Source organism: Mandrillus leucophaeus, unplaced genomic scaffold (genome assembly GCF_000951045.1).
Source record: "Mandrillus leucophaeus isolate KB7577 unplaced genomic scaffold, Mleu.le_1.0 Scaffold357, whole genome shotgun sequence".
Lineage (NCBI taxonomy): Eukaryota > Metazoa > Chordata > Mammalia > Primates > Cercopithecidae > Mandrillus > Mandrillus leucophaeus.
Window position 1 is genome coordinate 286,223 of NW_012103776.1, and position 27,968 is coordinate 314,190.

Sequence of the window (27,968 nt, forward strand, 5' to 3'; positions counted from 1 at the left end):
TCGTTCATGTCAACAAGTTTATTGCGCACCAATTAGGGAAAGGGACTACCACCTTCACAGTTTTCTTGGGCTTATTAACGTCGTGGCCCACCCGTTTATTTCACAAATGAGGAAGACGAGGACTCTGCTGGGGGAGTTTGGGGCCCAACCAGGGCTCCCACCGAGTCTGGGGAACCCTCAGCTCCTGCACCACAAAGCTTCGGTTGACTCGTTTCAATGTAAAGAACGTTACTTAAACACGTCCGAGTGCTAGGCAAATTCACAAGACCTAGCTCAAAGTTGCACACATTGCTATGAAAAAAAGAAAAAAGGAGAATCAGCACCTTGTGGCACTTACGCAGGGGCATTTGGCATTAGAAAAACAAGCCCAGAAACTCGGCAAAATTCTTAGCCTGAGGTATCCCCAGAACATCTGAGACTAGCTCCTGCAGCTGAGGGTTAAACTCGCGCACCTGCACTTGCACACATCCTGTCTGAGTTCTTGCTGACAGCCTGTCTCTGATTTGTGAAGCTCCTGGCAAGGGTTGGGGGACCCCAAAGCAAACAAGCAGGATCCACAGCACAGAAGGGCGGTGCCTCTTCCCAAACCCAAGGGAGCCTGGCCGAACTGTCACTGACTTGTATATTCATCCTCCTCCCAGAGATGACAGCAACGCTACCACTGGCCCCCAACTCTGCTCAAGACGTTGGAAGAAGTGGGAGGGTCAGAAGGGCAAGGAAATGGCACATCCAGGAACCAAGGCCCCCAGAAGCAGCCCTGAAGGGTGGCCACTTCTCAGTGCCAGACAAGGCGGTAAAAAACAAGGTTAGCCGGGGTCCCATCACTCCAGCTTCAGAGTCACCCACACCAAGGCTGCTCTACAGGCAGCACCCGCAGTGGTGTGATGGGACACCAGAAGCCAGCTGACCTCCAGACTTCTCCATGAGGCCTGATATTATTGCCTGAACTTCTACAGTCTGAATCTCATGTTTTGGTAGGAATTTGTTCACCGAAACACAAAGGACCCCTGGGGAACAAAGCCCCGTGGGCGAGTCTTTCACTGAACCCAGTGGAACTGCCACTACTCACTCCAGAAGATAAAGGTCCTTCCTGAGGGATTCTGACAGGGGAAAAAAAGGCTGGAATGAGTAGAAAGGAGGCCCTGAACTTGAAAGGAAGCACAAAGCTAGGCTTCATATTTGTCCCAGTGCCTCTTAATGTGATCCTGACAACTCTGAGGTAGGACACACCGGGGCCATGACCCCCTTTGACAGAAGAGGAACATGAGACTAGCCGTGACTGAAGGACTCACCCAGATCTCCTAGCCCAACTCTGCCCCAGAGCCCAAAGCGCTCAAGGGAGAACTCCTTTGAGAGACTGCCTCCCCTTTAATGTGAAAAGCAGTCCTGGAGGCCCAGGGTAGAGGTGGCCCTCAGCCAGACCAAGGGCCTCCTCTAGGGGAGGGGCTTCCTGGGCTCTCTCCGCACTGCCCCTCAGGATGCTGTCTGGGGTCCAGTCAATGGATCTTGCACACCCACGAACACTGAGCTCTTGGGGAGAAGTGTCTCCCACTCCAGGCTTCAGTTTCCCCTCCCAGCTGACAAACAAAAGTAAATAATGGACGCGCCTATCCTGTGGGGTAAGGACTAGGAATACTGGGAGTCACTCTGGGCCAAGAAACACACACCTAGGGAGACACTGTGCTTCTGAGACAGCAGCCAAGACATCCCCGTCAAAACCCACAGGCTGGGCAGGAGCAGTGGCTCACGCCTGTAATCCCAGCACTTCAGGAGGCTGAGGCAGGCGAGTCACCTGAGGTCAGGAGTTCGAGACCAGTCTGGATAACATGATGAAACCCTGTCTCTACTAAAAATACAAAAATTAGCCAGAAGTGGTGGCTCACCTCTGTAATCCCAGCTACTCAGAAGGCTGAAACAGGAGAATCACTTGAACCCGAGAGGCAGAGGTTGCAGTGAGCAACCTCTGGAGATTGCACCACTGCACTCCAGCCTGGGCTACAAGAGCAAAACTCCATCTTAAAAAAATAAAAGACCCACAGGCTGGTGGAGGTAGTTCCCCTTCCAGTTCTGCGAGCCCCACATGGAAAAGCCGGCTCTTTCCACTTTGCAAAAGGCGAAGTTCCATTAGCAACTACACACATTTACAAAAGCACTTGAGTCTCTATAACAAGGGAAAAAAAGTTTCAAAATAGCAAAGTAGAAAACTTTCCAGGACCCTTTCTTCAGGCCAACCATCCACTCCCCTGTCTCATGGTGACAGCAGGCCGGAGACCTCTGCACAAAACAAAAATCCCAGGTCCCCGATGTCTCTATCGCCCCCATACTGGAAGGGCCATGATCTCTGGTCCTCTTGGCTGTGGTACCTACCAGAGGCCCCATCAAAAATAAGGCATCCCTTAAGCCTTAAGGAATCTTTTACAAGTCAGGAATGCAGAAAAGGCAGCAAAGAGTGCAAACAGGAAACAGAAGGCACCCGGTCACACACACTGCCACCAGAAGGGCGGCGGGCTTCCCATTTGAATGGGTAAAACAACAAACCTCTCTCCATCCCAGAAAGAGGAGGAACCCGCGTCAGGCACTGGGGAGAGGCCCTGCCAGGAGTCCCCTGTGGCCTACTGCCTGGTCAGCCCTCTTCCGTGCGGCTGGGCCAGGGCAGCGGGGGGCTCCCGTGGCGGGCAGGGGCGGCAGGCAAGTGTGGGCCCGCCTGGCCTCGGGCGTGGGTCTGCATGTGCACAGCCAGGTGGTGGTTCCGGTTGAAGGTCCGGCCACACTGGGGGCACTGGTAAGGCCGCTCACCAGTGTGGATGCGCTGGTGCCGGAAGAGGTCCGAGGGCCGGCGGAAGGCCTTGCCGCAGTAGGGGCAGGCGGGCCAGCCCTGGCCATTGCCGGTGTGCAGGCGCTGGTGCAGCAGCAGGCTCTTGCGCTGCTGGAAGAAGCGCAGGCACTCGCTGCAGTGGTACATCTTGCTGGCCGCAGGCCGCCGCCCCACCAACGCACGGCCGCCCGCCACAGAGCGGCGGCCCTCAGGCTCCTCGGGGAGCCAGCGGATGACAGGGCCAGGCACCACCACCTCCCCCGGCTCCAGCGTGGTCTGGCTGTCCCCGGGGGCCTCCCGCCGCCCCTCCTCCACGTGGGTCCGCTGATGAATCGTCAGGTTGATCTTCAGGCGGAAGCTCTGCCCACAGTCGGGGCAGGTGAATGCCCGCTGCCGCCGGCGGGAAAGGACTCGGGGCGTCTCCCCGCCGACCCCCGGTGGCCGTGGCTCCCCTGCCCGTACCCTGGGCACGCCCTGGGCCTGATGACGGCTGGGGCCCCCAGGCCTGTTCCTGGGCCCTCGGGGGATTCTGCATTCGTTCTGGCCTCGGGACACCCCCAGAAAAAGCCGCTCAGGCCTCATCTCGTCTTCAGACTGTGCCTCTGTCTTGATGACCACACCACCACCTGGCAAAAGGAGTCTACGTTGGTTTCCAAGTGGACCTCACCACCCTGTCCCCCAGGTCACTCGGCCCAGTCCTGGCTTCCAGCCTCAGCCAGGCCCTCTCTCCCCACAGTGCTCACAGCACATTGCAGGGGTCCTGCTCACTGAGCCCCGCCACACAAGCACTGCCTCGCACGGTCACTCAGTCCTGATTGTTGTCATCAGCCTCATTCCTGGAGGCCAAGCTAAGGACATCAGGGGAGGGGAGATCAAGCTGCAAGGCCAGGAGCCAGGGAGCCCGGAGGTCGGGGTCAGCTGGAGTGGGACACAGAAGCAGAGACCCTGGGCACAGCAGAGAGGGTGGCAGGACCCCACCCACAAGAGTTCTGGTGACACTAGTTACCATCTGTGAAAGACAATGAGCCCCAGGGGCCCTCGCTGCCCCCAGACCACCCTAAGAGGCCTCTGCGGACGAGGGGTGGTGAGTGCTGCACCCATGCTCAGCTGCTCATCCACATGACAAATCCGCACAGCGCGTCCATGACCTGCCTGCCACTACACTCACTGGTGACAGGAGGCGCTAGGACCTGAGATTCTTGCCTGGGTCTGTGTGAGTCTCACTCAACTCCCAGGTTGGGTGGAGCCAAGGAGCTGCTGGACAGCAGTGACAAGGACAACCAAGGCAGTGGCAGGTGGTCACAGCAATGTGCTGGAGACCTGAGACCCCAGGTCTCAGCACCCAGCTCTCAGGGGTCCCTAATGTGAGGGAGGAAGGGTCCTGGCACCATACCCTCTCAGGGAAGCAGAGTCTCTGGACAGAGGAACACGGACTGTTGACATGGGGGCTGGGAGCCCAGCCACGCCAAGACCACATGAATAGCTTTTCCATCATCATCAGACCACATGCCTGGGATCTGATGCCTGGGTTTTCATGCAGTGCCTTTCCAGCCAGGCCAGACCAGACCACAATGGGGAAAGACCAGGAAGGACCCCAGACTGATCTGGGTCCCCACAGTCCCCAGGGAGATAGCAGCTGGAGAGGGAGGGACGGAACCCTCAGGAGGAAGCCCGTCACCACGTCCCACCACCCAACCCCACCCCACTCCCAAAAGGCCCCCATGCTCCTGTGGGGCTCTGCTGCAGCCACAGGTGCCTCCGCCCTTCTTCCCCTGGCCCCATGCCTGGCAGGATGTCCCTGGTGGAGGAAGTTGGAGACTCCCCATCTAGACTCTCCTTTCGACTTAATCAAGGATAAAATGCTGGTGCTGGCTGCGGGCCGTGTGAGACTCGGCAAGGGCCTCTCCCAACACCGGCTGCAGGACACCCATGGCTTGCAGCGTGCATAGCCATCTCCCCAGCAGCCCTGGACATACGCAAGTCCCTGCCAGGGAGAGGAGGCCTAGGGCTTCTGTCCGGAGGGCTTCAGAGGTGAGACAAGAGCTACGAAGGCCACGTCCCCAACACCCCTGCAGGCCAGTGCTAATGACCTGTCCCTCAGCATCTGTCACCCTGATGAGCCTCAAAAGAACAGAGGGTTGGGAGGCTCCGGGACACCGTTCCAGGTCTGCAATGGGGCAGGAACACTGCCCTCCTGCCTAAGAGGGTCCCATCTCTCCAACTCCATGAGCAGAGCCCAGACTTACACACTGGCTGGAAAGAGAAACCCAGGGAATGGAGGAAGATCCAGTGGGGAAGATACCCAGAAATCACCACAGAGAAAGCAACCAGAGACTGAAAGTTGGGCCAGCGGCAGAACCAGGTGGAGGAGCCAGCCCCGCAGAGGAGCACTCGACAGAGAACAGAGCTCTGGACTGTTTGCCAAGTGTTCTGCTAAATGGCCTGATACATATTTTTGTGAAAGGACAGGCAGGGACTGCCTTTAAATAAAAGCAGACAAAGAGGTCTGGAAGCATGGCTAAAGCCAGAGTTCCCAGCAGGTCTTCAGAAAGAGGTCGTTTACCGAGAAACACCACGCTGGCGCCGCGCTAGGCACAGGACACACACTGCCCTGTGGATGGGACCCTCGTAAGAACCCTGGGGAGGCACAACACACCCATCTACCCCTCCCCTCACTCTGCTGGACCCGTGTGCCCAGGCCCCCAACACGTGGAGGAACCCACCCATCTATACACTGTTTTCTCATGCTGAAAATGCCAAAACCTACCTTCTTTCAGGCCTGTCTCAGGGGCCCCTTTCCCAGAAAGCCTGTCCAACCCAGCCCAACCAGTCTCCCAGCCATCTCTCCCAGCCCCACGCTTCCAGTGCTTTTCCTCAGCACCGTCGCTTGGTAACCGCATGCTGCCTCGGGACACTGTTCATCCTGCCGCCTCACTGTTCTCACTCACCTGCTCCTGGCCCAACTGGGGCCACTCTCACCTCTGAGTCCTGCTGCTGCTTGGGGGCCTGCCCTTCTTTCAGCTCCTCCTGGGCAGGGCTGAGTGGGCTGCTGAGGTGCTCTGGATATGGAGGGAGGCCTGGAGAATGCAAATCAGTGACACTGAGCACAACACAGAGGTCTCCTGCCCAGATGACCAGGGACCCTCTGGGGAAAGGCAGAGTCACTGGGATCCTGGGGCCTCAGCTGCAGCACAGGGCATGACAGTGAGGTGGACGCCACCGAATATCTGGCAGCTAGATTCCAGTCTAAAGCCTCTTGTCCCAGAGAAGGAAACTGCCGCAGAGGAATTCAGCAGACAGGAATTCATGGTAATGATCACCAGGCAGGTCATGACAGACTCTGGCATTTTAAGGCAGGAAAGAGAAACACCATGCCTGTCCCAGCAGCCAATGGGGTGGCCACCACCTCCCGCGCTCGGGCCTCCTCCTCCTCCTCCAAGCTGCTCTTATGACATAAGGGACCCAAGGCAAGGCAGAAACACAACTGAAGACATGGCGTTAGGAGCATCAAGGTTTCCCCCTCAGAAGTTTTCTTTCAAAATAACTCCATCCCTACACCTACTTCTTAGAACTGAGTCCATTCATGTTTAATCAGCGCCCGCCTCCCAGAGTGATCGTAACCAACCCAGCTGTCAGCAAGACTTTCAAACGGTAAAGCCTCAAAATGAGCATGTGTCCTCTCACACAAGAAATGAAACTCTGATTTTTTTTTTCTTTTTTGAGGCGGAGTCTCACTCTGTCACCCAGGCTGGAGTGCAGTGGCGTGATCTCGGCTCACTGCAAGCTCCGCCTCCCGGGTTCAAGCAATTCTCCGCCTCAGCCTCCCGAGTAGCAGGGATTACAGACGCCCGCCACCATGCCTGGCTAATTTTTGTATTTTTTTAGTAGAGATGGGGTTCCACCATCTTGGCCAGGCTGGTCTTGAACTCCTGACCTCATGATCCACCCTCTCGGCCTCCCAAAGTGCTGGGATTACAGGAGTGAGCTACTGCGCCCAGCTGAAGCTCTGATTTTTTAAGCAAAAAAAGATGATGAGAAAAAAACTATGATGAGCAAAAGGCTGACAGTAAGAGCTGACAGAATGCTACCATCAGAGATGAAATCAGCAAATGGCTCACATCGTTTGTCCACTTGATGCTAAGAGGAATTTGAAATTGGATGGGCATCAGATCAGAAGGGAACAGACAACAAACCCAGAATTATGGGAAAAGTAGGAAAACCTCCAAACCTGAGTTTGAATTTACCACGTTGGATCTTCCTAAACTTAAAACTCCAGAGAACAATGCCTTGTCAAGAGATAAAAGAACAACCAAAAGTGTGGTGATGCATGACTGTAGTCCCTGCTAGTTGGGAGGCTGAGGCAGGAGGATGGCTTGAGTCCACGAGTATGAGGCTGCAGTGAGCCATGACTATGCCACTTGCATTCCAACCTGGGCTACGGGGCCAGACCCAGTCTCAAATAAATAAATAAATAAATAAATTTTAAAAAAGTAACCCAAGTGGGGTCCTGTCCACTCTACCTCAACTGAGGTTCTCTTCTAAGAGAAGAGGTAAAACCAGCCAGAAGGTTATCAAAGGGTGAAATACTGGTGAAAAATAATAATCCAGTGGAGTCTGTGCCTGCTAACACTGCTACCAATTCCCCTTTATGTATGGGAGAGTTATAAACCAACGGGTTTTACTGCCCCTAAAAATGTTATTTTCATGACAAGCCTAAAGACGGTTGCTTCATCAGCAGATCCTGAAAATTTCAGTGGATCATCCTCTGAAGTTTGATCTTTGGATCCTTTCTACAACAAAGAGAAACACATCATCCATCCTACTAAACAGCCCCAAGCATCACAAGGTGGTGACTGAGCAAGATGAAGCCTCAAAAAAGAATGAGAAACAGAACGGTCTAAGTGAAAATAATGAATCCTGACTGTTCATGAGCCACTAATAATTGAAAATAAGGCTGGGCACAGTGGCTCACGCCTGTAATCCCAACACTCTGGGAGGCCAAGGTGGAAGAATTACTTGAGCTCAGGAGCTTGAGACCAGTATAGGCAACATGGTGAAACCCTGCCTCTACAAAAAAATACAAAAATTAGCTGGGTGTGGTGGCATGTGCCTGTAGTTCCAGCTACTCAGGGGGCTGAGGTGGGAGGATCACTTGAGCCCAGGAAGTTGAGTCTGCAGTAAGCTATGACTGCACCACTCCAGACTGAGCGACAGAGCAAGACTGTGCCAAAAAAAAAAAAAAAAAAGTTAAGAATAATTTTTAAATATTGGAAAGAAGAGCCAGATTCTGCTGCAGTTGGATTTGGGGGACAGCACTGGCAAAGAAGCAGCACCCCCAGGATCGAGCAGCCTACAAGCCAGCGGTGCTCCTAGTTGGGGCAGTCGCAGGCGTCTCCAAAAATGCCACTTCCATCAGTTCCATCAGTTCCATCAGGTGAAGACCCACGCAGCCCCTTGGCCTCCAGTGCCCCCAGATGAATAAAGGGAAGCACAGGTCAAGAAGGCAATCTCATTGGAGATGATTTTGAATGGCAGGACAGGGCCAGGCGCGGTGGCTCACGCCTGCAATCCCAGCACTTTGAGAGGCCAAGGCTGATGGATCACGAGGTCAGGAGATCGAGACCATCCTGGCTAACACAGTCAAACCCTGTCTCTACTAAAAATACAAAAAATTGGCCAGGCAGTGTTGTGGTGGGCGCCTGTAGTCTCAGCTACTAGAGAGGCTGAGGCAGGGAGAATGGCATGAACCCGGGAGATGGAGCTTGCAGTGAGCTGAGATAGCACCACTGCACTTCAGCCTGGGTGACAAAGCAAGACTCTGTCTCAAAAAAAAAAAAAAAGAAAGAACAGCAGGAGAGACAGCAGCACCGTCTCCCAGAAAATGCCATGAGCTCAGCTGTTACAAGTGACGACACACAAGAGTATGCCACTCAGAATAAAAAATAAATAAATAATAAATTTTACAGTTTATCTGTAAAATGGGAATTTAAAAAAAAAAAAAAAGAGTAGACCGTGGTGGTGGCAACCAGTGCCCCAAGTAGGCAGGTATCAGCTACAGAGGGATGAAAGAACTGGACTCCCAGAAACAGGCCGGGCACGGTGGCTCATGCCTGTAATCCCAGCACTTTGGGAGGCTGAGGTGGGTGGATCACTTGAGGTCAGGAATTCAAGACCAGCCTGACCAACATGGCAAAACCCCGTCTCTACTAAAAATACAAAAAAAATTAGCCAGGCATGGTGGCACGCACCTGTAATCCCAGCTACTTGGGAGGCTGAGGCAGAAGAATCACTTGAACCCGGGAGGTGGAGGTTGCAGTGAGCCAAGATCGAGCCATTGCACTCCAGCCTGGGCAACAAGAGAGAAACTCTGACTCCAGGAAAAAAAAAAAAAAAAAACGACTCACAGAAACAATACATGCCAAAGTTCTCAGGTTTCAGCTTGATAATCTGCAAATCTTTTATTTCTTTTTAAAGTGGACATATTCTGAATACAGGTTTCATTATGGAGGCTAAGAGAACAAATGTTTAGTTTCATATTTTCTCTGTAAGTAAAAGAGCTGATATATTTTGAATATAGAGTGATTTTAAAAAGGGGTGGGGGAAGCTGAGGACAGTGGCTCAAGCCTGTAATCCCAGCATTTTGGGAGGCCAAGGCAGGCGGGTCACCTGGGGTCAGGAGTTCAAGACTAGCCTGGTCAACATGATGAAACCCCATCTCTACTAAAAATACAAAAATTAACTGGGCATGGCGGTGCATGCCTGTAATCCCAACTACTCAGGAGACTGAGACAGTAGAATCGCTTGAACCTGTGAGGTGGAGGTTGCAGTGAGCTGAGATTGTGCCACTACACTCCAGCCTAGGCAACAGAGTGAGACTCAGTCACACACACACACATACACACACACACATCTCACTCTTTAGGGACTCCTGGCTCAGAACACTACAATGGGGGCTCCCAAACCCAAATCCTGTACTAGGCTAGTATAGCAGCATCCCCTGGGGAGCACCCCTGGGAGTCTCATCAGTAGGTTTGGGGTAGGCCTAGGAAATATGCATTTTTTAAAAGATTCCTAGAGCAAGAAACATAAATAATTCACAGAATAAGAAATTTAAATGGCCCTTAAACATATAAAAAATAGGGCCAGGTGCAGTGGTTCATGCCTGTAATCTTGCCACTTTGGGAGGCCAAGGCAGGAGGATTGTTTGAGGTCAGGAGTTTGAGACCAGCCTGGGCAACACAGTAAGACCCTGTCTCTACAAAAATTTTAAAACCTGCCAGGCATAGTGGCACATGCCTGTAGTCCTAGCTACTCAGGAGGCTGAGGTGAGAAGACACTTGAGCCTAGGAGTTCAAGGCAGCAGTGAGCCATGATTATATGACTGCACTCCAGACTGGATGACAGAGTAACATCTTGCCTCAAAAAAAAAAAAAAAAAGGGAGGGGGGGAACAAGATGGTCGAAAACAACCCTCCAGCGATTATCTCCCCACAGAAACACCAAATTCACTACTATTCACACAAGAAAGCACCTTCAAAAAAACCAAAATCCAGGTAAGCAGTCACGGTACCTAGCTGTAACATCATATGAAGGAAAGAAGCACTGAAGAGGGTGGGAAAAATAGTCTTGAATTGCTGATACCAACCCTCCTCCATACCCCCGCAGCAGCCATGCAGCTCCAGAGAGAGAATGTGTGTGCTTGGGGGAAGGAGAGTGCAGTGATTGTAGGACTTTGCATCGGAACTCAGTGCTGCCCTGTCACAGCAGAAAGCAACACCAGGCAGAACCTAGCTGGCACCCACCCACAGAGGGAGCATTTAGAACAGCCCTAGCCACACGACAGGCATGGTGGCTCATGCCTATAATCCCAGCACTTTGGGAGGCTGAGGCAGATGGATCAACTTGAGGCCAGGAGTTTGAGACTGGCCTGGCCAACATGGCGAAACCTCATCTCTACTGAAAGTACAAAAATTAGCCGGGTGCGGTGGCAAGCACCTGTAATCCCAGTTACTAGGGAGACTGAGGCAGGAGAATCACTTGAGCCCACGAAGCGGAGTTTGCAGTGAGTCAAGATCACGCCACTATACTCCAGCCTGGGCAACAGAGCAAAACTCTGTAACCAAAAAAACAAAAAACAAAAAGTTTACTCAAACATGATAACAGAATTTTCCAAACCTAAAGATATATCAACATTCAAGTACAAGGTTAGCAAACACCAAGCAGAGTTAACCAAGATAAGACTACCTCAAGGCATTTAGTAATCAGACTCCCAGAGGTCAAGGATATTAAAAAAGGATCCTAAAAGCAGCAAAAGACAAGACACAAATGACATACAATAGAGCTCCAATACGTCTGGCAGCAGACTTTGCAGTGGAAACCTGACAAGTTTTCAAGAGAGTGGCACAACATATTTAAAGTCCTGAAAGGCCAGGCGTAGTGGCGCATGCCTGTAATCCTAGCACTTAGGAAGGCTGAGGTGGGCGGACTGCCAGAGCTCAGGAGTTTGAGACCAGCTTGGCCAATACGGTGAAACCCCGTCTCTACTAAAAATACAAAAAATTAGGCAGATGTGGTGGCACATGCCAGTAATCACAGCTACTTGGAAGGCTGAGGCACGAGAATCACTTGCACCTGGGAGGCAGAGGTTCAGTGAGCCAAGATTGTGCCACTTCACTCCAGTCTGGGCACCAGAGGGACTATCTCCAAAAAACTAAAAATAAAAGTGCTGAAGGCAAAAAGCTTTTATCCTAGAATAATATATCCAGCAAAAATATCCTTCAAACATAAAGGAAAAATAAAGATTTTCTCAGACAAACAAAAGCTAAGAGATTTCATCAACACCAGTCCTGTCCTACAAGAAATGCTAAAGGGAGTACTTCAATCAAAAAGAAAAGGACATTAATAAGGAATAAAAAAAAAAAAATCTGAAGGTACAAAACTCACTGGTAATAGCAAGTACACAAACACAGAGTATGATAATACTGTAATTGTACTGTGTAAGCTACTCATATCTTGAGTAGAAAGTCTAAATATGAACCAATTTTTTTTTTGAGACAAAGTCTCGCTCTTGTTGCCCAAAGAAATGCCTAAAGACACATGTGCACTATGGGATAGAAAAACTACTGTATGCAAATGGAAACCAAAAAAGAGTAGGAGTAACTAGACTTATAGCAGACCAAACAGATTTTCAGACAAAACTATAAAAAGAGACAAAGAAGTTCATTATATAATGCTAAAGGGGTAAATTCGGCAAGAGGATATATTAATAGCATAATAAATACACATGCACCCAACTCTGGAGCGTCTAGATGTATAAAGCAAATACTGTTAGAGCTAAAGAGAGAAACAGACCCCAATACAGTAATAACTGGCATCTCTGACACTGCACTTTCAGCACTGGACAGAGCATTCAGAAAGAAAACCAACAGAGAAACACTGGACTTAATCTGCACTATAGACTAAAGATATTCACAGAACATTTCATCCAACGGCTGCAGAATACACTTTTTTCTTCTCAGCACATGGATCATTCTCATGGATAGACCATATGTTAGGCCACAAAACAAGTTCTTAAAAATTCAAAAAATTGAAATCATACCAGGTATCTTCTCTGACTACAATGGAATAAAGCTAGAAATCAATAACAAGCAGAACTTTGGAAACTATATAAACACATGGAAATTAAATAATATGTTCCTGAATGGCCAATGGGTCAACAAAGAAATTAAGGAGGATATTAAGAAATTTTTTGAGGCCAGCTGTAATCCCAGCACTTTGGGAGGGCAAGGTGGGGAAACCATTTGCATCCAGGAGTTTGAGACTACCCTAGGCAACATAGCAAGAACCCATCTCTACAAAAAATCAAAAATTAGCCAGGTATGGTGGCACACATCTTTAGTCCCAGTTATTTGGGAGGCTAAGGTAGGAGGACTGTTTGAGCCTAGGAGGACCAGGCTGCAGTAAGCTGTGATCACACCACTGCACTCAGCCTGGGCAACAGAGCAAGACCCTGTCTGAAAACAAAAAAAAAAAAAAAGAAGAAGAAGAAAGAAAGAAATTTTTTGAAAGAAATGAAAATAGAAACACGACATATCAAATTAACCTATGGTACTTGTGAGATACAGCAAAGCAATACTAAGATATAAGTTTACAGCAATAAGTGCCTCTATTAAAAAAGTAGAAAAACTTCAAACAACATAATCATGCATGCTAGAAAACCAGAAAAGAGCAAACCAAACTCCAAATTAGTGTAAAAACAATAAAGATCAGAACATAAATAAATAAAATTGAAACAAAAAACAATACAAAAGATCAATGAAATGAAAAGTTGGTTTTCTGAAAAGATAAAATCGACAAATCTTTAGCCAGACTAAGATAAAGAGGATCCAAATAAATCAGAGATAAAAAAGAGATATTACAACTAATACTGCAGAAAATCAAAGGATCATGAGACTATTATGAACAACTATATGCCAATAAATTGAAAAACCTAGAAGAAATGGATAAATTTCTAGACATATACAATCTACCAAGATTCAACCATGAAGAAATCCAAAACCTCAACAGACCAATAACAAGTAATGAGATCAAAGTTGCAGTAAAAAGTCTCGCAGCAAAGAAAAGCCAGGGACGTAACGGTTTCACTGCTGAATTTTACCAAACATTTAAAGAGGAATTCACACCAATGCTATTCAAACTATCCTGAAAAATAAAGGAGGAGGGAATACCTCCAAACTCATTCTATGAGGCCAGTATTACCCTGACACCAAAACCAAACAAAGACACATCTAAAAAAGAAAGCTACAGGCCAATATCCTGATGAACACTGATGCAAAAGTCCTCAACAAAATACTAGCACACCAAATTCAATGACACATTAAAAAGATCTTTCATCATGACCAAGTGGGATTTATCCCAGGCAGGGATGGAAGAATCATTCAACCTCTGCAAATCAATGAATGTGATACATCTTATCAACAGAACGAAGGACAAAAACCACAGGATTTCAATTGATGCTATAAAAGCATTTGATAAAATTCAACATACTTTCATGATTTTAAAAAATCCAAAAAATGGGTACAGAAGGAATATACTTCAACACCATAAAAGCCATATACAACAGATGCACAGCCAGTTTCCCCTGATACTGAACAGGGGAAAAATTGAAAGCCTTTCCTCTAAGATCGGGAACAAGATAAGGATGAACAAGATAAGGATGCACTTTCACCACTGTTGTTCAACATAATCCTGGAAGTCTTAGCTAGAGCAGACAAGAGAAAGAAATAAAGAGCATCCACATTAGAAAGGAAGAAGTTAAATTATCCTTGTTTGCAGATTATATGATCTTATATTTAGAAAAACCTAAAGACTCCACCAAAAAACACCTATTAGAACTGATAAATTCAGCAAAGTTGCAGCATACAGAATCAACATACAAAATCAGTAGCCTTTTTATATGCCAACAGTGAACAATCTGAAAAAGAAATCAAGAAAATAATCCCGTTTACAATAGCTATACATAAAATAAAATACCTGGGAAAAAACTTAACAAAAGAAGTAAAAGATATCTAGAACGAAAATTATGAAACATTAATGCAAGAAATTGAAGAGGACACCGAACAATGGAAAGATATTCCATGTTCAGAATTAGTTATAATGCCCATACTACACAAAGCAATCTACAGACTTAATGCAATTCCTATCAAAATATCAAGGACATTCTTCACAGAAATAGAAAAAACAATCCTAAAGTATATACAGAACCATGAAAAACCTGAAATAGCCAAAGCCATCCTAAGCAAAAAGAACAAAACTAGAGGAATCTATTACCTGACTTCAAATTAAACTACAGATCTATAGTAACCAAAACAGCATGGTAATGGCATAAAAACAGACAAATAGACCAAAAGAACAGAATAGGAACCCAAAAATAAACCCATACATCTACAGCAAACTCATTTTTACCAGAGGAATCTATTACCTGACTTCAAATTAAACTACAGATCTAGAGTAACCAAAACAGCATGGTAATGGCATAAAAACAGACAAACAGACCAAAAGAACAGAATAGGGAACCCAGAAATAAACCCACACATCTACAGCAAACTCATTTTTGATAAAGGTATCAAGAACATACATTAGGCCAGGCGTGGTGGCTCATGCCTGTAATCCCAACACTTTGGGAGGCCGAGGCTGGCGGATCACCTGAGGTCAGGAGTTCAAAACCAGCCTGACCAATATGGTGAAACCCCATCTCTACTAAAAATACAAAAATTAGCCGGGAGTGGTGGCAGGCGCCTGTAGTCCCAGCTACTCAGGAGGCTGAGACAGGATAACTGCTTGAACCCGCGAGGCGGAGGTTGCAATGAGCCAAGATTGTGCCACCGCACTCCAGTCTGGGTGACAGAGTGAGACTCTGTCACAAAAAAGAAAAAAAAAGAACATATATTGGAATAAGGACAGTCATTTCCATAAATTGTGCCAGGAAAACTGAATATCCATATGCAGAAAAATAAAACTAAACTCCTATCTCTCATCATATAAAAAAATCAAATCAAAATAGATTAAAAACTTAAATATAAGACCTCAAACTATCAAACTACTTCAAGAAAACATTGGGGAAACACTCCAGGATATTGGTCTGGGCAAAGATTTGAGTAATACCCTAAAGCACAGACAACCAAAGCAAAAGATGAACAAATGGGATCACATCAAGTTAAAAACCTTCTGCACAGCAAAGGAATCAATCAACAAAGTGAAAAGACACCCCACAGAATGGGAAAAAATATTCGCAAATTATCCATCTGACAAGGGATTCATAACCAGAATATCTAAGGGGCTCAAACAAATCTATAGGAAAAAATCCAATTACCCAATTAAAAAACAATCTGATTAAAAATGGGCAAAAGATCTGAATAGACATTCCTCAAAAGACGGCATACAGGTTGGGCATGGTGGCTCATGCCTGTAATCTCAGTGCTTTGGGAGGCTGTGGCAGGAAGATTGCTCGAGTCCAGGAGTTCAAGACCAGCCTGGGCAACACAGCACAACTCCATCTCTACAAGAAATACAAAAATTAGCTGGGCGTGGTAACACATGCCTCTAGTCCCAGCTACTTGGGAGGATGAGGTGGGAGAATGGCTTGAACCCAGGAGATTGGGTTGCAATGAGCTCTGATTGTGCCACTGCACTCCTGTCATACCTGGGCAACAGAGTGAGACCCTGTCTCAAAAAAAAAAAAGAAAAAAAAAATGTGGCTGGGCACGGGGGCTCATACCTGTAATCCCAGGACTTTGGGAGGCCAAGGCAGGTGGATCATGAGGTCAGGAGATGGAGACCATCCTGGCTAACATGGTGAAACCCCATCTCTACTAAAAATATAAAAAAATTAGCCAGGCGTGGTAGAAGGTGCCTGTAGTCCCAGCTACTCGGGAGGCTGAGGCAGGAGAATGGCGTGAACCCGGGAGACGGAGTTTGCAGTGAGCCAAGATGCGCCACCGTACTCCAACCTGGGTGACAGAGTGAGAATCCGTCTCAAAAAAAAAAAATGTACAAATGGCAAATAGGTATATGAAAAGGTGCTCAGCATAATCAATCATCAGAGAAATGCAAATCAAAACGACAATGACTTATCATCTCATCCCAGTTAAGACAGGCAATAACACACGCTGGCAAGGATGTGAAGAAAAGGGAACCCGCGAACACTGCTAGTGGGAATGTAAATTAGTGTAACCACTATGGAGAACAGTACAGAGGTGCCTCAAAAGAACTAAAAGCAGAACTACCACATGACCCAGCAACCCCACTGCTAAGTATATACCCAAAAGAAAAGAAATAAGTGTATCTATCTGCACTCCCATGTTTATTATTCACAATCGTCAAGATTTGGAAGCAACCTAAGTGTCCATCACCAGGCAAAGGGACAGAGAAAATGTGGTACATATACACAGCTATAAAAAAGGAGATCCTGTCATTTGCAACAACATGGGTGGAACTGGAGGACATTATGTTACGTGAAATAAGCCAGGCACAGAAAGACAAACTTTGTATGTTCTCATTCATTTTGGGAGCCAAAAAGTAAAACAGTTGAATTCACGGAGACAGAGAAGTTGAACGATGGTTACCTAAGGCTGGGAAGGGTTGGGGGAAGGTGCGAGGGGGGAAGTAGAGATGGTTAACGGGTAACAAATACAGTTAAATAGAATGAATAAGATCTAGAATGTGATAGCATAACAGGGTGACTACAGTCAACAATAATTTAATTGTACATTTTATAATAACTAAAAGAGTATAATTGGAATGTTTATAACATAAAGAAATAAGAAATGCTTGAGGTAATGAATATCCCATTTACCCTGATGTCATTATTACACATTGTATGCCTGCATCAAAATATCTCATGTACCCCATAAATATGCACACCTACTATGTACCATAAAAATTAGAAATTAAAATAGAATTCTAAAGGAAAAAAAAAAAAAACTCATCAACACTCAGTAAGAGAGGCGCCATTAAAACTACACTGACATACTTCTTACCATTACACTGAAAAGAATCCTACAAGTTTGTCCACATCCTCTGTTGGCAAGAGAACCTTTTTCACAACACAGATGGGAATGCAAATGATTCCTCTGTCCAGGGGAATTTGGAGATAAATTCTCCCCAAATAACATATTTATTTACCTTTTGACCCAGCAATCCAACCTCCAGGATTACATCTCAAAGATACATTGGGGCCAGGCACAGTGGCTCATATGTAATCTCAACACTTTGGGAGGCTGGTGGATCACTTGAGGTCAGGAGTTAAGAGACCAGCCTGGCCAACATGATGAAACCCCGTCTCTGCTAATACAAAAATTAGCCAGGTGTGGTGGCGCACACCTGTGGTCCCAGTCAGTCCAGAGGCTGAGGCTCGAGAATCATTTGAACACAGGAGTCAGGGATTAGTGAGACGAGATCGTGCCACTGCACTCCAGCCTGGGCAACACAGTGAGTGAGACTCCTTCTCACAAAAAATAAATTTTAAAAAAAGATACCTTGGCAAAAACATGAACTGATTTATGCACAAAGTACTCCCTACAGCATTATTTATATCAGCAAAATGCTGGAAATACCCTAAATGTCCAAGGTATAGACTGTTAAATAAACTATCACACCACAGAACATTCCGAATCCACAGAACTGAGGAAGACCTGTACATCATTGTATCAGGTGGTCTCCACAACCTACTGCGTAAGACAGGGGTGGGAATACAAATATATCCGTGTTACTGATATTTCCAAGAGAAACATGGTAGTATAAATAAGAAATGAATAAAAATGATTATCTATAGGGAGAGGGCACAAGGAGGGAAACGAGATTTCCTCGAATGTACCATGTTAAATCATTTTGACTTTGCAAACATAAAATATCTTACATATTCAAAAAATTAAGTTACATCAAAAACCAAAAAGAATAATCTATAAAAAAATCTAAAAATAAACAAATGAATGCAACTGTATACTAAGTTGGTGGCATAAGTACATACAGAAAATATTTCAAGTGACTTTAAAAGGCATTATTTTGCCCATAAGTCCTGCACAGAATGTACACAGAGGACAAAAAGAGCTGCAAAAAAATCTTGTATTTCAATGGAAGTCTAACTGTTAGTAGTATTATTGCTTCACTGTTTTGAAATTGTAAGATACATTATAGGATAACGAAGTGCTAGGATTGGATATAAGATCATTGAAGAAATTATGCAAATTTAGTTGAGAATTTAAGATTTCCACGTAAAAGGAAAGTGATAAACAACATAAAATCAAAGAACCAGGCCAGGCGCCATGGCTCACGCCTATAATCCCAGCACTTTGAAAGGCCGAGGCATGGTGGCATGTGCCTGTAGTCCCAGCTACTCGGGAAGCTGAGATGGGAGAATCACTTGAGCCCAGGAGGTCAAAGCTGCAGTGAGCTGAGATCATGCCACTGTACTCCAGCCTAGGCAACAGAGTGAGATCCTGTCTCAAAATAAATAAATAAATAAATAAATAAATAAATAAGGGGGCACGGGGGGAATTTATCAACTGATAAAGGAATAAACAATATGTGGCATATCTTTACAATGGAGTGTCACTCAGCCACAAAAAGGAATGAAGTACTCATACATACTACAATCAATGTGGATGAACCTTCAAAACATTATGCTCAATGAAAGAAGGCAGGCACAAATGCCACATAATATATGAATCCATTTTTTTTTTTTTTTTTTTGAGACAGAGTCTCGCTCTGTTGCCCAGGCTGGAGTGCAGTGGTGCAATCTTGGCTCACTGCAACCTCCGCCTCCCAGGTTCAAGCAATTCTCCTGCCTCAGCCTCCTGAGTAGCTGGGATTACAGTTGCACACCACCACACCCAGCTAATTTTTTGTATTTTTAGTAGAAACGGGGTTTCACCATGTTGACCAGAACGGTCTTGATTTTCTGACCTCATGATCCGCCCACCTCAGGCTCCCAAAGTGCTGGGATTACAGGCATGCGCCACTGCGCCCGGCCGTATGATTCCATTATATGGCGTTTCCAGATGGATAAATGCATAGACACAGAAAGCAGATCAGAGGCTGCCTGGGGCAGGGGAACAGGTGGGCAGAGGAACAGGCAGTGACTACTAATGGGTATGGGGTTTCTTTTTGATGGAACAAGAAAGGTCTAAAATTGGATTGTGGTGATGGCTGCACAACTTTGTGAATATACTAAAAAACACTCAACTATAGGACGTCCTAGCCAGAGCAATAAGGCAAGAGAAACAAACGGCATCCAAATAGGAAAAGAAGTTAAACTATATCTCTCTTTGCTGACAATGATTCTGTACCTAGAAAACCTTAAAAACTCTGCCAAAAGGCTACTGGAACTGATCAACAATTTTAGTAAGGTTTCAGGATACAAAATTAGTGTACAAAAATCAGTAGCATTCCTACACAAGAATAACATCAGCCTGAAAGTGTATAATCAAGAATACAGTTCCATTTACAATAGCTACCAAAAAAAAGAAAGAAATACCCAGGAATACAGCTAACCACAGAGGTGAAAGACTCCACAAGGAGAACTATGAAATACTGTTGAAAGAAATCAGAGATGACACAGATACATTTAAAAACATCCCATGCTCATAGATGGAAAGAATCAATATTGTTAAAATGGCCATACTGCCCAAAGCAATTTACAGACTCAATGCTATTCTTTTCAAACTACTCGTATCATTCTTTACAAAATAAGAAAAAACAATTCTAAAATTCATATGAAACCAAAAAAGAGCCAGAATAGCCAAAGCAATCCTAAACAAAAAGAACAAAGTCAAAGGTGTCACACTACCCAACTTCAAACTATACTAGAAGGCTGTAGTAACCAAAACAGCATGGTACTGGTACAAAAACAGACACGTAGACCAATGGAACAGAATAGGAAACTCAGAAATAAAGTCACACACTTACAATAATCTGATCTTGGACAAGGCTGACCAAAAAAAAACAGCAATGGTGAAAAGACTCCCTATTCAATAAATGTTGCTGGGGTAGTAACTAGCTAGACATGTGCAGAAGAATGAAGCTAGACCCCTACCTTTCACCATACACAAAAAGTAACTCAAGATGGATTAAAGATTTAAATGTAAGACCTCAAATTATAAAAATTCTAGAATAAAACCTAGGATATTGCCCTTGGCAAAGAATTTTTGGCTAAGTCCTCAAAAGCAACTGCGACAAAAACAAAAATTGACAAGTGGGACCTAATTAAACTAAAGAGCTTCTACATAGCAAAAGAAATTACCAACAGAGTAAACTGAAACCTACAGAATGGGAGAAAAATATCTGCAAACTATGCGTCTGACAAAGGTCTAACATCCAGCATCTATAAGGAACGTAAACCAACAAGCAAAAAATGAGCAAAGGACATGAACAGACGTTTCTTAAAAAAAGACATGCAAGCGGCCAACAAACATGAAAAAATGCTTACCATCACTAATCATCAGAGAAATGCAAATCAAAACCATAATGAGTACTATCTCACACCAGTCAAAATGACCATTATTAAAAACTCAAAAACCATCAGATGCTGGCGAGGCTGCAGAGAAAAGGGAATGCCTATACACGGTTGATGGGAATGTAAGTTAGTCCAGCCACTGTGGAAAGCAGTTTGAAGATTTCTCAAGGGACTTAAAACAGAGCTACCATCTGACCCAGCAATCCTGTTACTGGGTATATACCCAAAGGAAAATAGATCACTATACCAAAAATATACATGCACACATATGTTCATCACAATGTTATTCACAGTAGCAAAGACATGGAATCAACCTGGGTGTCCATCAGTGGTGGGCTGAATAAAGAAAATGTGGTATATATACACCATGGAATACCACATAGCCATAAAAAAGAATGAAATCATGTGCTTCACAGCAACATGAAGCTGAAGGCCATAATCCTAAGTGAATTAATGGAAGAACAGAAAACCAAATATTGCATGTTCTCACTTATAACTGGGACCTAAACAATGAGCATACATTGACATAAACCTGGGAAAAACACACACTGTGGACTACTAAAGGGGGAAGGGAAAGAGGGGAGCATGGATTGAAAAACTTGGGTACTATGCTCACTACCTGGGCACAATATACCCATGTAACAAACCCGCACGTGTACACCTATATCCAAAGTAAAAGTTGAAATTTTTTTAAGAAGTACTCAATTGCACACTTTAATAGGTAAATTATATAGTATATGAATTATATCTCAATAAAGCTGTTGAAAAAGACTGGGGGGTTTTCATAAGTTTGTTTTTATAGACTTCAGAGACACAAACCAAATGTAAAATGTGGACTTGGGTGTATTACAATTAGGATCCTAAGACCTATAGAAAACATTTTTGAGACAACTGGGGAAAACAAAACAAAGGCTAGGTATTAGATGGTATTAGATGATATTCTGATATTCTGTGGGTGTGACCATGGTATTGTGGTTACGTTCAGGAAAAGGGAAAAAACAGATGAAGCGAGTGTGGCAAACCCAGCGGAGGGTTGAGTCTGGGTGACGATCATTTGGAGATTCACTGTGCTATTCTACTTTATTAAAATGTAATTTTTAAAAAAGCCCCCCAGAGGACTGTGATGTGCAGTCCCCTTTGGAACCACTGTCCTATATACCAGCTACAAGGACAGGGCATGCCTGGCCCTCCTACCGAGGGCCATGTACACAAATGGAAGCCAGCACATGACAGGCCTTCCTGCCGCAGGCTGGGGCTGTGGGACTGCGACAGGGGCACAAGCAATAGCAGGGACATGGACACACCTGAAGACGCCAGGAGGCAGCAGTGCTGCTGGTGGAGGTATATATATATACACACACATACACATACACACACACATATATTTTGAGACAAAATCTCGCTCTGTCGCCCAGGCTGGAGTACAGTGGCGCAATCTCGGCTCACTGCAAGCTCCGCCTCCTGGGTTTACACCATTCTCCTGCCTCAGCCTCCCGAGTAGCTGGGACTACGGGCGCCCGCCACCACGCCCAGCTAATTTTTTGTATTTTTAGTAGAGATAGGGTTTCACCATGTTAACCAGGATGGTCTCAATCTCCTGACCTCATGATCCACCCGCCTCAGCCTCCCAAAGTGCTGGGATTACAGGAGTGAGCCACCGTGCCCGGCCAGTCCCCACTATTACAAAGTGATCAGTATGTACATGCTTAATATTTGTCACTCGGTCATCACAGCCACGTAAGGTGAGTATGATGGCCCACATTGGACAGATACAGAAATCCTATGGCTCTAAGTCTGCCACCCACTCCTGTCCAGGGTGGCCTTGTACAGAGTGGTCCCACTTTGGGTTAATGGCCTATGCTCCCTTTCTGGCCTTCCTGATTGTCTGGGAAGCCCAAGAGGGTGGGTGATGGTGCAGCTAGCCCCTGGCGCTCCCCCCACGCCACCACATCTTGCTCTTTTACTTACCAGTGCCCAACATCCTTGGATGCCCCACCTCTACTTCATTCTGCTTCTCCTGGCCCCACCCGTCAAGACAAGGTTCCTCTCCCCTCTCTATCCGGGTGAGGATGTCCGGTTTGGAGATGGCATAATCTGTGCACAGAACAAGAAATGGGGAAGAGCTGGACCCGAGATGCCCACAAAGATGCAGAGGTGCCCAAAGTACCAAAAGCCAAAGCAAAGAAACAGACTGTCCATAGACAACCTGTGGACAGAGGCCCAGATCCTTCCTCCGTGGCCTTACCCAGGGAGACCAGGGTCTCGTAGTTGCCCCTCATCACATGTTTGTAGAGCTCCTTCTGCCAGTCCTCCAGCTTGCCCCACTCCTGCTCAGAGAAATACACGGCCACATCATCGAAGGTCACGGGCACCTGGAACCACAAGTGTTGCACTCACTCACCCACACACTCACAGGCTCGGCCCCTCGAGCTCTCCCACCCGCAGGGTGTCCCGCCGCTACCTTGGGGGACTCCCCCTTGCTGCCTGGGGGCAGCCGCAAGATCCAGAAGTTCCTGTTGCGCAGCAGGTTCTCCACATTCTCCAGCCGCCTCTGCAGCAGCCCGTACTCCTGCAGCAGGGTCCCCAGCACGGCCCACTTGCCCTCCAGCTGGTTCCCGAACTCCACAGCTGTCTTCTCACAATCGGCCAGCTTCTTCTCGGCTGTCCCCGTGCGCCCCTCCAGAGTCAGCAAGCGGGCCAGGCAGGAATCCACCTTCTTCTCCAAGGCCTGAATGGCAGCCACCACCGTCCACAGTGTGATTTCCGTGGAGTAGAGGTACGAGTTCTTCTCAGCAGCTGGCTGGGGCAAGGGTGTGGAAGGACTCTGGTCCTCTGTGTGCTTGTCTGTCTTGGGGGCCTGCTCACAAGAAGAGAAAAGAGAGGTATTATGAGAATTATACAATCAAACCTTCCATCTCAAAAACACACCTCAGAAATGACACCTGCAATGGTAAAGCCCCATCTGGGGGGAGATGGTAAAGCAGCAGCCTGGGGGGAGATGGAGAGGCTAGGGTGTCAGTTAGGAATCCAGCCTAACTGATACAAGAGACAGTGGCTGGACCAACGTGTCAGCAAGTGGGAAAGTGGAAGAAAAACAGCCCCTGCCCATCCTATACACTAGCTATGGGGACAGGGCATGCCCCATAAGCTTGAGCAAACCATGCAGTCTCAAACCAGTGACTCCCCTTCCTCAAACCAGTGACTCCCCTTCTTGGGTCTGTTTCCTCCTCTAAAAATGAAGGGACAAGGCTTTGTGACACAGAGACATGACTCTCCAGTGGACAGCCCACGTGCAACTCAGCTCTGCCACTCACAAGCTGGCCAACTGTGGGCAAGGTGTTTCCAACAGCTTCCAACTTCCCTTCCCCATCTAGAAAATGGAGATAATAATAGTACCTATACAATAAGACTGAGAGAATTAAGAAAAATCTGTGTACAAAGCACTTAGTACAATGTGTAGCACAGCACAAATAATAAACATGAGCCCCATGTCGCAGGGCTAAGAAGATGATGATTGCTATGGAACGAATGTTTGTGTCTCCCTCAAAATCCATTTGCTGAAGCAGTAATCCCCAGTATGCTGGTATTTGGAGGTGGAGCCTCTGGGAGGCAATTAGGCCATGAAGGCAGAGCCCTCATATGTAGGATTCGTGCCCTTGTAAGAAGAAACACAAGGGACACGATCTTGCTGTATGCCATGTGAGGATACAATGAGAAGGCAGCCGTCTGCAAACCAGGAAAAGAGACCTGCCGGGAACCAAGTAAGGCAGCCTGAGCAGACTGAGACAATGACGGTGATTATGGTGATGGTTCTGGCTCAGGGATATGGTACAAATAGTTCATATGGCCTTTTTTTTACCTCCACCTCTTTCATTCCGTTGTCCTTCAGTGCCTTGGAAAAAGCTTCTCAAGTGCCTCAACTTACCCTGATACCTGATTCACAAGCCATCATCGTGCACGTGCAATGGGCAAAGTCCTGGTTGGTGCTGCTAAAAGCCTCGTTGGAGAGACAAATCGACATCTCACCCCTCAATTTCATTCATGCTTCATGGTTAAATCATCACAGGGTACTAACTTCCAAAATTACCTCAAATCCAGCCATGTTTCTCCTTCTCCACTGCCAGTGTCTAGTCCAAGTCCCCATCACCTTGCTTGGACTCGGCCACTGTGGTCCTGCCTACCTGATTTCCCCACTTCCAGCCTTCTCCCCCACTTCCGGCCTTCTCCACGACAATATACTTTCCACAGAGTAACCGGTAATCTTTTTTTTTTTTTTTTTTGAGACAGAGTCTTGCTCTGTCGCCCAGGCTGGGGTACAGTGGCGCAATCTCAGCTCACTGCAACCTCCACCTCCCGAGTTCAAGCGATTCTCCTGCCTCAGCCTCCCGAGTAGCAGGGACTACAGACACCCGCCACCACACCCGGCTGGTTTTTATATTTTCAGTAGAGACGGGCTTTCACCATATTGGCCAGGCTGGTCTCAAACTCCTGACTTTGTGATCTGCCTTTCTCAGCCTCCCAAAGGGCTGGGATTACAGGCATGAGCCACCACTCCCGGCTTGGTAATCTTTTAAAAACACAAATAGATCATTGCAGTCCCCTGCTTAAAACTCTTCAGTAGTTTCCCAGTGTACCTGGCATAAGAGCTAGACTTCTTCATGGCCCAGCCGACCTCTCTTGACCTTGAGCCATCCAGTTCCTGCCGCGCTCCAGCCATGCCGGCCTCCTGTGGATTCCGAGGACCCACCCGGCCCTCCTCCACCTTCGTGTCAGCTCTCAATATGCATCCTCTGTATGCCTGAGTCCCTCTGGTCTTTAAGAGTCTTGCTTAGACAACGCATCCTAGAGACTTTCACTGTTCCCTCCTTCCTAGCACTAATCATCTATAATTGCTTCATCCATTCAACGACAATTACTGAACACCTATCATAGTAAACGTACGATGAAGATGAAAAAAAAAACTGATGGGGTTCTTCCTTCTCCAGGAGAAAAATTCTGTATAGGAATACTTATAAATAACAACAGTGTGATAGGATGGGCTAACAAGAGTCCAGGGCAAATCTGTCCCTTTTGGGAAGTTTCTTGGGATCTCAAGTGCTGCAAGAAGGCATTGGGAAAGGAGCAGGTGGACAGGAGTGAGCTGAAAGGTAGTAAAGCTGTGAGCTCCAGGCTAGGGGGAGTGGATGATGTCACCTCCTAGGGCCCCCTCTTCCCAGGCAACAGGACTATAAACCTGCAGAATCCCCAATGTTTTTTCTCTCCCTTGCACTCAGGGAACCCAAAAAGAAGCTCACCACACTCACTAAGTAAAGAGGAGGGAGAGGAAGTTCTACTTTAATAAAAGTATCCAGAAAAATCAAGGTTTCAAAACCTTCACTGAGGTGTATTAATAACAGTAGGTATCATCTACTGAGCTCTTTACAAGCGTTTTCTAGTATGTCAAAAATGGCCAAAGGATTATAATCTCCCAATTGGACAAACTGCACAATATCAAACCAATATTCTAAAATCTGTTAAACTGGCCTAGTTTATATAGATGAAGATGCAGAAAAAAACTGATGTGATTCTTCCTTCTCCAGGAGAAAAATTCTGTATAGGAATACTTATAAATATAGTTTATTCTTATGAACAAACTTATTCATATAGATATATATCTAGATAGATAGATAGACAGATAGATAGATATAAACGAGACAGGCACCTGCGCCTGTAATCCCAGCTACTTGGGATTGGGAGGCTGAGGTAGGAGAATCACTTGAACCTGGGAGGCAGAGGCAGAGGTTGCAGTGAGATGAGATCCCACCACTGCACTCCAGCTTGGCTGAGAGACCCTGTCTAAAAAATATATATATAGATATAGATAGATAGATATAAAAAACATTTTTTAATTAAAAAAATTTTAAATGGCCGGGTGCAGTGGCTCACATCTGTAATGCCAGCACTTTGGGAGGACGGGGCGGGCAGATCACGAGGTCTGGGGTTCAAGACCAGCCTGGCCGACATAGTGAAACTCCATCTCTATCAAAAATAGAAAAATTAGCCAGGCGTGGTAGCAGGCGCCTGTAGTCCCAGCTACACGGAGAGTCCCAGTTCAAGGAGAATCCCTTGAACCTGGGAGGCGGAGCTTGCAGTGAGCCGAGATCGTGCCACTGCACTCCAGCATGCACAACAGAGGGAGACACCCTCTGAAAAAAAAAAAAATTTAATAAAATCTGCTACATTGATTTTTTTTTTAAATCTACAGTCTCTCTTGTAAACGACACTTAAATCTTTCTCTTTGGTAAAAGTAGACTATGAGGCGTTTTAAAGTGTCTAATTCCAAAGTCCCTGCCCCGGCGTGAGGCTCCCGCCTCTAACAGATGCGTGACCCTGGGCCAGTCCCTTCCCATCTCAGCCTCCGCGACTGTCCCGTGGGGCCTGCTGCCCCTGCCCGCCCAGCCTGCTGTGGGGGCGCCGCGGGGCCTCAAATGGAACAATGCTTCCAAGGCGCGGCCTCCTAGTCGCCGAGCGTGACTCTGAGGCCCGGGCTGGCAGAGGCCGCAGAAGGGCCGGATCGTCCGTCGCTGACGTCGGGGCCCCGCCCGCCGGGCCTGGAGTTTGGGCCGCCCGATCTATGCCTTCGACGCGGGCCGGGCGATGGGCCGGGGGCGGCGAGCGCGGAGGCTGCGCGCAGGGCCCTCTCGCCAGGCGGCCCCGCGCGGCCAGAGTCCCTCGCGCGGGCTCACGCAGCGGCGGCCTGGGCCTTCCCGGCGTCCGCGGGGCCCAGGGCGCTTACCCGGGCAGGCGCCGCTTCGGCCATGGCTACCCGCGTCCCTCGCTGGGTTGCAGTCCCTGGACCCGGCCTGTCGGGCCCGGGGCGGCGCGGCGGCGACAGCGGAGGCGGAACGGGACCCGCCTAGCCTGGGAGCTACTGCCGGGGGGCCGCGAACTGCGTCCCCAGCCACGTGCCCCGCTGTCCCTTTTAAAAAGAGCTGCGCTCGGCGGCCGAGACTGAGGGCGCGCACAGCGCCCCCTGCAGCCCGTAGGACCGCACGCCCGCGGCCACCGCGCCGCGCCGCGCCCACCCGAGGCCTTCAGCGCCCGCGGCGTCTGGGACCCAGGCGCGGCCGCCCACCCTCACCCGGGGCGCGGGAGTCAACGCCGG

The 27,968-nt window shown here is 47.3% G+C and overlaps 2 protein-coding genes across 2 annotated transcripts in view; one reads left to right on the forward strand and one right to left on the reverse strand.

Annotated features, from left to right (window-relative positions):
- Positions 1-27,786, reverse strand: ZNF783 (zinc finger family member 783). The gene is made up of 6 exons (XM_011989545.1): positions 27,600-27,786; positions 23,286-23,681; positions 23,070-23,196; positions 22,793-22,918; positions 5,764-5,892; positions 1-3,441 (listed from the first exon to the last, which is right to left on the reverse strand). The coding sequence occupies exons 1-6, from the start codon at positions 27,621-27,623 to the stop codon at positions 2,624-2,626; spliced, it is 1,620 nt and encodes a 539-aa protein (XP_011844935.1). The 5' UTR covers positions 27,624-27,786; the 3' UTR covers positions 1-2,623.
- LOC105546367 (zinc finger protein 777-like) overlaps positions 1-27,968 on the forward strand; it is a 374,731-nt gene that overhangs the window by 178,343 nt on the left and 168,420 nt on the right. The gene's annotated exons all lie outside the window — the stretch shown is intronic.